This window comes from Neoarius graeffei, chromosome 5 (genome assembly GCF_027579695.1).
Source record: "Neoarius graeffei isolate fNeoGra1 chromosome 5, fNeoGra1.pri, whole genome shotgun sequence".
Lineage (NCBI taxonomy): Eukaryota > Metazoa > Chordata > Actinopteri > Siluriformes > Ariidae > Neoarius > Neoarius graeffei.
The window spans coordinates 29,674,225-29,686,374 of NC_083573.1; the positions used below are offsets into that span (position 1 = coordinate 29,674,225).

Genomic DNA, 12,150 nt, shown 5'->3' on the forward strand with positions numbered 1-12,150 from the left:
ATAACTGACAACTAATGAAAACCCCAAATTCAGTATCTCAGGAAATTAGAATATTGTGAAAAGGTTCAATATTGAAGACACCTGGTGCCACACTCTAATCAGCTAATTAACTCAAAACCCCTGCAAGGGCCTTTAAATGGTCTCTCAGTCTCGTTCTGTAGGCGACACAATCATGGGGAAGACTGCTGGCTTGACGGTTGTCCAAAAGACGACCATCGACACCTTGCACAAGGAGGGCAAGACACAAAAGGTCATTGCTAAAGAAGCTGGCTGTTCACAGAACTCTGTGTCCAAGCACATTAATAGAGAGGCGAAGGGAAGGAAAAGATGTGGTAGAAAAAAAGTGTACAAGCAATAGGGATAACCGCACCCTGGAGAGGACTGTGAAACAAAACCCATTCAAAAATGTGGGGGAGAGTCACAAAGAGTGGCCTGCAGCTGGAGTCAGTGCTTCAAGAACCACCACACACAGACGTATGCAAGACATGGGTTTCAGCTGTCGCATTCCTTGTGTCAAGCCACTCTTGAACAAGAGACAGCGTCAGAAGCGTCTCGCCTGGGCTAAAGACAAAAAGGACTGGACTGCTGCTGAGTGATCCAAAGTTATGTTCTCTGATGAAAGTAAATTTTGCATTTCCTTTGGAAATCAAGGTCCCAGAGTCTGGAGGAAGAGAGGAGAGGCACAGAATCCACGTTGCTTGAGGTCCAGTGTAAAGTTTCCACAGTCAGTGATGGTTTGGGGTGCCATGTCATCTGCTGGTGTTGGTCCACTGTGTTTTCTGAGGTCCAAGGTCAACGCAGCCATCTACCAGGAAGTTTTAGAGCACTTCATGCTTCCTGCTGCTGACCAACTTTATGGAGATGCAGATTTCATTTTCCAACAGGACTTGGCACCTGCACACAGTGCCAAAGCTACCAGTATCTGGTTTAAGGACCATGGTATCCCTGTTCTTAATTGGCCAGCAAACACGCCTGACCTTAACCCCATAGAAAATCTATGGGGTATTGTGAAGAGGAAGATGTGATACGCCAGTCCCAACAATGCAGAAGATCTGAAGGCCACTACCAGAGCGACCTGGGCTCTCTTAACACCTGAGCAGTGCCACAGACTGATCGACTCCATGCCACGCCGCATTCCTGCAGTAAATTCAGGCAAAAGGAGCCCCAACTAAGTATTGAATGCTGTACATGCTCATACTTTTCAGTTGGCCAACATTTCTAAAAATCCTTTTTTTGTATTGGTCTTAAGTAATATTCTAATTTTCTGAGATACTGAATTTGGGATTTTCATTAGTTGTCAGTTATAATCTCATCTCATCATCTCTAGCCGCTTTATCCTGTTCTACAGGGTCACAGGCAAGCTGGAGCCTATCCCAGCTGACTACGGGCGAAAGGCGGGGTACACCCTGGACAAGTCGCCACGTCATCACGGGGCTGACACATAGACACAGACAACCATTCACACCTACGGTCAATTTAGAGTCACCAGTTAACCTAACCTGCATGTCTTTGGACTGTGGGGGAAACCGGAGCACCCGGAGGAAACCCACGCGGACACGGGGAGAACATGCAAACTCCACACAGAAAGGCCCTCGCCGGCCACGGGGCTCGAACGCGGACCTTCTTGCTGTGAGGCGACAGCGCTAACCACTACACCACCGTGCCGCCCTCAGTTATAATCATCAAAATTAAAAGAAATAAACATGACATATCTCAGTCTGTGTGTAATGAATGAATATAAAATACAAGTCTCATTTTTTGCATGGAATTACTGAAATAAATCAACTTTTTCATGATATTCTAATTATATGACCAGCACCTGTACACTCACCTCAAAAGATATTGCTCGTTTAAGTACCAGCTTCATCAAAGAGCAGAATGAGTTGAGTTTGGATTGAAAATTAAACATCCAAATCAAATCAAACCATATTAATCATTCTAACATACAATTTCATCTTTAAACGATCAAAATCTGAAAGCAACACTTACCCGAGTCAGAAGTTCGTGTGAAGTGACACCAGACTGCGTGTGGAGACAGAAAGTGCTTCTTGCTTTAATCTATCATTTTCATTGCTTGATGAGTGTGTGAACATTGAACAAACTTCTCGTTAGTTTCACAGCTCTAGCACAAAACTAAAGGAGTGAAACTGGAATACCCAACACTGACTACATTTGGGGAAAAACAAACACTGTGTATATTTTTGTCAAAAAAAAAAAACACACAAAAAAAACACCACACATTGCTTTAAGCAGTGATGTACAAAAGATACACAAGGTTTTGTTCTGATTGACTTGATTCATGATTTAAGTCACGTATGCACAGACACTAAATGCATAGCAGCTCTAGTCCCGAATCCATCACTAAAATTCTCCCGTTCCTCCTGTACACACACACAGAGCAAATAAAGTGCACTTCAAGGACTTCACATATATACGGTACAAGCATTTGCCCCATCTTTGAGGTTTTTCTTTCTAACATGATTCTAATTTATTACCAGATGCTACAGTAATGCACTGACAGTGTGAACGAATTACGTAAGCATCAAAATGACTATTTGGCTCTTTTTAATCCTACTGCACGTCTCTGAAAGCTCCCGAGTGCTATACAGTATGTCACAGTAACGTTTGTTCAGGTTTTCTAATCTCTTTTCGTAATTCATACAGGCAGCTCTGAACGAAGGAATGCTGAAGAACAGTGGCAGTGACTTTTCCTCAGTACATAACACTGACAGCATTTTAATCAATTAATCCACTTGTACCTTAACACTCTGACTAGCTTTTAAACCGTCTCCCCCAAAGACTGGCTTTCGGCTTGTCGCTCTTGCGCAAACGCACAGACCAGTTTCCCTTTGGCTCGTCCTCTGTGCCATTAAGGCTGAAACACCCCAGATTCAGTCTTTAATACTCATCCTCCACTCCGCACTGCAGTACAAGGTCAGCTGAGTCCTGTCCACTACACCAAGGCCAGTCCGTCGTCAATATCAGGCCTACCGCGTGTATGACCGGAGTAGCACAGGCTCCTATAATGTGCTCTCTAGTGTATTATAGTTGTCCTTGAAGTTCTTGAGCTCTAGGAAGTGTTTGGGTCTCTTGCTGCGCTGGCCTGAAGAGGGCAGGTACGTCACCTGGATGGTCGAGGCTGAGGACGGGCCAGGTGAGCTCGTCAGGTCTTTAGCTGCTGACTGGTGCTGCTGGTTCAGACTGTTGGAGCTGGAGTGCACCTTTACACTGTGAAAGCAAACAGTGATGAGTACATTCATGAGGCTCTGTGTGCGTGTTTAAAAATTAAGATCCCATTTCTTCAGTGGATAATCTCACCTGGATATTGTAGACTTGTACCCAGGAACTGACTCTTATTATACTCACAGCAACTGATTTACAATCCAAGATCACCTTGAAGAGGATGGGTTCCCTTTACGTCTGCTCACTATAAAACTTTCTTCCTTACAGTGGTGGGCAAAAGTTTACATACCCCAACAGAATGTTTTGTTGCTTGCCTATTTCTAAGAGAAATTGAATGATAATACACAAAAACCTTTGTGTCACTTGTGGTTAATGGTTGGCTGAAGCTATTTATTGTCAAGAAAATGTCAAGAAAATGTTAACTCTTTTTAAACCATTATGACAACAAAAAAAACTACACAAATGACCCTGATCAAAAGTTTACATACCCCAATTCTTAATACTGTGTATTCCCCCTTTAACATCAATAACAGCTTGAAGTCTTTTGTGATAGTTGTCAATGAGTCTCTCTATCTTTTCAGATGGTAAAGCTGCCCATTCTTCTTGGCAAAAAGCCTCCAGTTCCTGTAAAGTCTGGGGCTGTCTTGCATGGACTGCACGTTTGAGGTCTCCCCAGAGTGGCTCAATAATGTTGAGGTCAGGAGACTGAGATGGCCACTCTAAGACCTTCACTTTATGCTGTTGTAGCCACTGACAAGTTGATTTGGCCTTGTGTTTTGGATCATTGTCGTGCTGGAATGTCCAAGTTCGTCCTATGCGCAGCTTCCGGGCTGAGGCATGTAGATTTTCCTCCAGTATTTTTTGATAAGTGACTGCATTCATCCTGCCATCAACTCTTACCAAATTTCCAGTGCCTTTGTAGTTCACATATCCCCAAAACATCAGAGATCCACCACCATGTTTCACTGTGGGAATGGTGTACTTTTCATCATAGGCCTTGTTGATTCCTCGCCAGATGTAGCGTTTAGTGTTGTGCCCAAAAAGTTCAATTTTGGTCTCATCACTCCACACAACTTTTTGCCAGAAGGTTTGGGGTGTGTCTCTGTGCAGTCTGGCATATCGTAGACGGGCTTCTTTGTGGCATTTGCGTAGAAGGGGCTTTCTTCTGGCAACTCTCCCATGCAGCCCATTTCTTCTCAAGAGTCTCCTAATTGTACTGTTTGAAACATCCACATCAACTTGTTTCAGAGAATCTCGAAGTTCACCAGATGTTATTTGGGGCTTCTTCTTTACATCACGCACAATTCTTCTAGCAGTGGTGGGTGAAATTTTTCTTGGTCTACCTGAACGGGCTTTGGTGTCTACAGAGCCCCTGACTTTCCACTTCTTGATTATTGTTTGAACAGTGCTGACTGACATTTTTAATTGCTTTGATATTTTCTTATATCCCTTCCCTGATTTATAAAGTTCAACTACCTTTTCACGCAGGTCCTTTGACAATTCCTTTGATTTTCCCATGGCTCAATCTCAAAGATGACGCACAGCACTGGATGAGGGATAAAAGGTTCTCTCAAAAGTCCAGCAACTTACCGGCTTTTATTTTCACCCACTAATTAGAAGAAAACAGATCACAGGTGAAGGTAGTTGCCTTTAGTTGCCTTTAATTGCCATTCAGTCCTGTTTATGTCAAATTGTGTACAGGTTTTCAGGCCAATTCACAGGGGTATGTAAACTTTTGATCAGGGTCATTTAGGTAGTTTTTGTTGTTTTCATGGTTTTCAAAGAGTAAACGCAGTAATGAATGCAATAAATAGCTTCAGCCAACCATTAACCACAAGTGAAATAAAGGTTGTGTATTATCATTCAATTTCTCTTAGAAATAGGCAAGAAACGAAACATTCTGTTGGGGTATGTAAACTTTTGCCCACTACTGTATGTCGAGGGAGATTTCCTTGCCCTATTACCTCTAGTTTGCTCATTAGGGATCCAAATTTACCTCAGTAAAGCTGCTCTGTGACAATAACCACCTACAAATAAAACTGAATTAAATTTCTCTCTTTTGCTGCATTTGACTCTCTATGAAAATAGCCTGACTAGGGGAAAAAATGAAAAAACTTCCTCGAAAACTCTCGCAAGCCTTCTCAACTCTGGGTTCAGCAAGTGCTGTCTAATCAACATGGCGGCTAAGAACACCAACAGTAAAAAGTAGCCCTTCTTATAACGCTGACTACAGTTCCCTTTTTCTGTGTTTATTCCCCGCCTTGTAGCTCAAAAACAATGCAATTCCAAGCTCCAACTTCCCATTTTCAAGGTAAGTTGAATGCAGCATTAATTCCCAGCATCATTAAAAATCTGTCTTGTTCATAAAGAGAGGTCTCTTCTGTCCTACAAGTGACCTTTGCTTTCTCTAGGTGTTACAAAAAGGTGTTTCAGCAGTTCCTCATCGTGCACTGCTTAAAGACATTCTCCCTGAATGGGACACGGTGTCCATCACCTTCACAGTTCTGTACAGCTCTGTGTGGATCTAATGCTTATCTTCTGACTTAATTTTTTTTCCCAGGACGATATGGCACATGCTACCACGCCACCATGTGGCGCTAGAATGAGAATACTCACAGACTACAAACAGAACTCATAATTCAATGCCTTATAAAACAACTACTTCCTGATCACGATGTTAATACATGCTGTTACAGTGTAAATGGTTTCCAATTTGTCCATATACATTTTTATTACTGCATTTGCCAATTCAAACTCAGTGCAGCTTGATACTGTGTGTACTTGAGAAACAGACAGAGTTGTTCACTCACATGGCAGCCAGCTCGGCCAAGTCTTCTTTGTATTTGAGGAATTCAGCTTCGCCGAACACCTGCCGGGGGGGGACCAAACACCACACTGATTCCTTATTTTCAACACAAGAAACCATCTAACAAAGCCTGACGGAAGGTAAATAGCTGCCCATGTTAGTTATGGCCAGTATAAATACAGAGGTGATTATCAAAAATCGCATGCGCTGATTGGTTGAGAGATTCGGACTATTTCTCGATAATCACCTCGAGCGACTCGGCAAAATGGCGGCCAATTGCTTTGCCACCGTAAGTGAGGAAGAATTACAAATTATGAAAGAAAATACTGTTCCTTAAAGCACTAAAGGTGCTATGAAGTTTGGTCTAAAACTATTCAAAGGTAAGGTGGAATTGTGATTTATTTTACCCATTTAAAGCCTAGGTCACAACCGGACGTACGATTTTTTGGCCGTGCGATTTTTGGCGTTTCCCAAATCGCTGCGGTTTTTTTGTTCATGGAGAAAGACGCACGTTGGCTGTAAGTTTGTCTTGCAACCTGAAAAAAACGTAAGCGCCCGTAGAGTTTGTTTGACATGACAAAGAACCTCTACGGCCGGTCTGTGGCCAGTCTATGGCTCGAAAATCAGCATGTCACACGCGTGCCCTCCGTGCGTTTCTTGCTTTTTTTGCACGTAGACCGGCCGTAGGAGCACGTACGGCCGGTTGTGACCGAGGCTTAAAAGCAAAGTACTTGATGTCACTTGGTGTAGATAAGTGACAACGCAAGCTGCTTTTGAAGAATATCATTTTTTTATACGATTTAAAAAAAAAAAAAAAAAAATCACCTGTGTATTCATACTAAAACAATATCAGTGATATTCACTTTGCCTTCAGCAAATAACTATTAATTAGTAATAAGTAAAACCCTAATTAACTCATATATAAGTGACAAGCTTGGAATCCTACCATATCTAACTGTGGCTGAACCTGGCAAACAGCCAAATTAATTTAAAAAAAAAAATCAATCAGGTTTTGTCCAATATTGATTTTTATTTGCCAGTAATATTGGATGACTTTAATAAACTATTAATATTTCACTAAAATAACATGGCTATCTTCCTGCAAAAATCACAGCCAGATGAACAAACACAATGGTAAAAACAGTACATCAGTCAAAGGCCTGGTTTTTATTTCATATATATATATATATATATATATTTTTTTTTTTTTTTAATTTATACTGTTAACTATGTCTATAAGCTATCCTGCAATCATTTGGCACGTCCTCAGACAACTGACAGTACAAACTAACAGTGTATCTCAAATTGCAGACTGATTCAATTCTCATCCATTATTAAGTACTAACAATTTTATTATGACTATAGGGGGGTGTTCGCACGGCAACTTTTACTCCGGTGTAGCACCGGGGCTGCCCCGGTAGAGCGTTCACACGGTACAAAGTTATACCGGTGTAGCCCCTGACAGCTGCTTAAACCGGTGCAAATCTAACCCTGCTCGGGAGGTGGTTTAAGAAATTTACTCCGGAGTAAATGCTAGTTTGCGGGGCAGCGCCGATATAAAATGGGCCGTCTGAACGCTACAGGGGTAGACTCGCTACGCGTGAGGAGAGCTGATTACATACGGGCATTGCATAATTTGCATCCTGGTATTTTGCGCTTCCAAAATGGCGAATATCAACAACAACAGAACTGCGTGTCTTCCAGTGTTGCCAGATTGGGCAGTTTTAAGTGCATTTTGGCAGATCTGAACACATTTTGGGCTGGAAAACGTCAGCAGTATCTGGCAACACTGGTGTCTTCATCCACGTCGTTTTCTCGGCGCTTGGTGATGCCATGACAACCGGGAAAAGGAAGTACATTTTCACGCATGCGCATATTTCATTTCCGCATTATTACTATTGTATAGCACGGTCGCAAAAACTGCCGTGTGAACGCAAGTGGGGCTGCACCGGTGCTAACACGCTTCTCTCTAGTAAGCAGGTTTGTGACGTGTGAACGCTCCACAAAATTTACACCGGTGTAAGATATATCGCAACAAAATACATCGGTGCAGCATCGATGCAGGGCGGCATGGTGGTGTAGTGGTTAGCGCTGTCACCTCACAGCAAGAAGGTCCGGGTTCGAGCCCCGTGGCCGGCGAGGGCCTTTCTGTGCGGAGTTTGCATGTTCTCCCCGTGTCCGCGTGGGTTTCCTCCGGGTGCTCCGGTTTCCCCCACAGTCCAAAGACATGCAGGTTAGGTTAACTGGTGGCTCTAAATTGACCGTAGGTGTGAATGTGAGTGTGAATGGTTGTCTGTGTCTATTGGCCCTTTTCCACTACCCTTTTTCAGCTCACTTCAGCCCGCTTCAGCTCACTTCAGCCCGACACGGCTCGCGTTTCGACTACCAAAAACCAGCACGACTCAGCTCGCTTCAGCCCTGCTTAGCCCCTAAAACTCGCACGGTTTTGGAGTGGGGCTGAAGCGAGCCAAGCCGTGCTGAGTGAGGCTGGGGGCGTGAGCAGACACTCCCCTGTGCACTGATTGGTGAGGAGGAGTGTCCTCACATGCCCACACACGCCCCGCGAGCACGCTGGGATCTGTAAACACCGCAGACCCGGAAGGAGAATAATTACGAATTACGAGAATTTCTGAAGCCTTATGCGCCTCGCCTCATCTATACGCTCTTACCAGTATCTGTCCGCGTTGTCGGTGACAACAAGCCACAGCACCAAGACCAGCAACACTAACGACTCCATGTCCTCCATGTTTATTGTTTACTATTCGGGTCGTGAGACTACCGCTTAAAAGATCACTGATGTCACTGTTTGCGCTGCTTAACGACATCACCTGACGTCCACCCACTTTCGCTAACTCCACCCAATGTGTCCACCCACTTCCAGCCAGCACGGTTCAGCGCGGTTGTAGTCGAAATGCAACTCCAACAGCCCCGCTCAGCTCGACTCAGCACGGCACGGCTCAGCCCGACTCAGCCGCGTTTGTAGTGGAAAAGCGGCATATGTGTCAGCCCTGTGATGACCTGGCGACTTGTCCAGGGTGTACCCCGCCTTTCGCCCGTAGTCAGCTGGGATAGGCTCCAGCTTGCCTGCGACCCTGTAGAACAGGATAAAGCGGCTAGAGATAATGAGATGAGAATCGATGCAAATATTTGCCGTGTGAACACCCCTAATAAGTGTTTGAATTTTAAAAACCTCTTCAGCCTACCAAAAGATGTTTTGTGGACTTGTCTGAATTTTCTAGATTAGCAAATACTTTTAAATGTAAGGGCAGAGTTTTCGTTTTGGGTTAGCACTCATCACTGTGCATGAAATTGCTTGACATTACCATTCGACTTAGGCTAGTATCTCACTGGGCTGCGACAGCCTGCAACTAGTTGGAGACACAACAATTGCGATAAAATATGCAAATTAGCTACAATTTTCACTTGGAATCACACTGAATTGATATTCGCATATTTTTTATCGCAACTGTTGTGTCTCCAACTAGCCGCAGGCTGTCGCAGCCCAGTGAGATACTACCCATACACGCGCACTTCCTGTCTCACGGAAACTGACTTGAGAAGGGTTTGTGATGGCTTTGCGACACCAGCGACGCATTTGCGGCTATTTTGAGAGAAATTTTGTCGCACAAATTTTTTTGAACATGTTCAAAATTTCAGCGACAAAGGAGTGACACTTTTCAACTCATGCAAGGAAATTGAGAAGTTCCGCGAATGTTTCAAGACGCTTTTGAAACACTCTCGCAAATGACGTTTGCAATTTGTCGCAGCCCAGTGAGATACTGGCTTTAGAAACCAGATGGACAGAGATGTTTTGACACTGAAGCACCATCTAGTGGACGCTGTATTTAATCCTCCAGATGCACATAACGCACTCCAGTGAGTATGTGAACAATGTTACTCATGGAGCAGCTGTATATCCATGCATGCGTGGTGAAAGTAAAGTAGGTTTGTAATAAACAGAAGTACGGAAGCCGAGAGAGGCCCTTCATATTTCCTTTTTTTTTATTCACCTTGTTATCCTGAGATAACGACATAATTAATTCAGGATCTCGAGAAAACACCACAACTAATTCGAGATCTCGAGAAAACAAAATTATTCTGTGATCTTGAGAAAACAAAACAATTATTTCATGATCTCGAGTAAACAGCTGAGAAATGGTTCACTCAGGTGCGCCAAGAGACTTGTGATATGCTGACTATGGGGCTATTTCTCATTCTGTATAGACACAACTTTGGTCATTAGAATGTCTGGAATAATCGATCACCTAAGGCGGCAATATTTTGATCAGGGGTTGACACAGGGAGAGATTGCATTAAGTCTTTTAATAAGGGATAATTTTAAAATCAGTCCGCGGCACCTCCGCAGAAGACTGGCCCGGCTTCGTCTCTACCGACGGAGATACAGTGATCCAGCTGAGATCATGAAATAATTGTTTTGTTTTCTGGAGATCTCGAAATAACGGTTTTGTTTTTTCAAGATCTCGAATTAGTTGTGTTGTTTCCTCGAGATCCTGAATTAATTATGTCGTTATCTCGGGATAACAAGGTGAATAAAAAAAGATTATACGAAGGGCCTCTCGCGGCTTCCGTACAGAAGGTTTAAGAAACTTGAAATATTTCAAACAAAATAAATTCAGTATTTTTATTACTCAAGATTCTGTCCTATTTCTAGATCGCCATTTAAATGTAGGCAGTTTGTGATATTGGCCATGTGAACTGCTTTGTACAAAAGGTCAGATTTTCCTCATCTCTTCTACTGAAGCACATTCATGTGATACGCCAATGGATTTGATCTAAAATGGATCATGAGGTTTTACACAAACTTGGAGTCCATGCCAGCCAAATACTAAGAAACTGATATTTTAAGAAAAGAAAAAAAAAAGTCTATTGTTAACTCTAGTTGGTGTCAAGAATATAATTTGTAAATGACGGTCATACTCAATTAGTAAAGAACGCAAAATAGAAGCATTTTCACGCAAACAGACCCCACTGAACGACTGTTTAACCCAATGACTGTAAAAATCATGGACGGTGAGTATCCATGCCCTTCTGTTCTACAGAAATTAAGCCAAAATTCCTCCACCATATTGTCAAATTTGGAGCCAGCGTGGCGAAGTGACTTGAGTTGGGCACGCCTACTCATTTGGTAGCTACGCCCCCTCGTCCCAATACCAAGGTCCTGGACATCACCAAGGCTATCAATCACGTCATCAGGGGTGACAGCGTTCCGGCGCGCCGCGCCGGATTTCCGGCGCGCCGTGGCTGGGGGAAAAAAAAAAAAAAATCTAGTTCGCCCATTGTCCTGTGTCATTCTGAGATGCGCAGATAGACAGTAAAGGGAATTCTCCCTTTACTGTCTATCTGCGCATCTCAGAATGACACAGGACAATGGGCGAACTAGATTTTTTTTTTTTTTTCCCCCAGCCACGGCGCGCCGGAACGCTATCACCCCTGCGTCATTCTCAAGTGTATCCATGCCTTTTTATGATGTAGTAGAATAACTTTTAAAAAAATAATTTGAGGGGGGAAAAAAAAAAAAAAAGTGCAGATCTCAGTATAGGAAACGGTAACTGTTTGAATTTGACACTGTAGACCGAAAGACAGTTTAGATAGGAAAAGTGACATGGAAAACAGGCAATTTTGTCACTGAAACACATGTGAACAAGTGGAGCTACACAATATGCTGCAGCCAGCCAACAGCGGCACTAGACCTGTGGCGACTTCACTTTTTAAAGATGTTACGCTGTCCATGTTCCCTCCCAGTCATTGGTTTAACGCAAAGAGTTTGGTGGAATATTACTATAATTTGTGAATTGGAATATAAATAGGAAAGAATGCACTGGGCCAATATATTCTATCCATCTATGCTTACTGACTCGCATATGTTTACCAGTGCTGATAATATTTACCCATTTCCCCTAATAGTTTATTTAAAGTGTATGTAATGCCTCTAAACCCCACTTTTTTCCTTGTACAAAGCAGCAATCATTATGTTGATTGACCATGTGTTTTCGAACCGTAGCTGACCCAAAAGGCCATAAATTGATGGAAAATCAATAAGATTAGCCGATTTTCATGGAACCTGCCGAGACTGATCCGGAAGACCCTGAAGGGGTGAGTGACGTCACACGTGCAACAATTCAGGCATCAATTTCGTTCCC

The 12,150-nt window shown here is 43.1% G+C and overlaps 1 protein-coding gene across 1 annotated transcript in view; it reads right to left on the reverse strand.

Annotated features, from left to right (window-relative positions):
- Positions 1–2,029: 2,029 nt before the first annotated feature.
- c5h1orf43 (chromosome 5 C1orf43 homolog) overlaps positions 2,030–12,150 on the reverse strand; it is a 34,389-nt gene continuing 24,268 nt past the window's right edge. Inside the window, exons 6-7 of the mRNA XM_060921486.1 lie at positions 5,994–6,052; positions 2,030–3,228 (exon numbers count right to left, since the gene is read on the reverse strand). Coding sequence (XP_060777469.1) covers positions 3,021–3,228; positions 5,994–6,052 — 267 coding nt within the window. The 3' untranslated portion in view covers positions 2,030–3,020. The remainder of the gene's footprint in view (positions 3,229–5,993; positions 6,053–12,150) is intronic.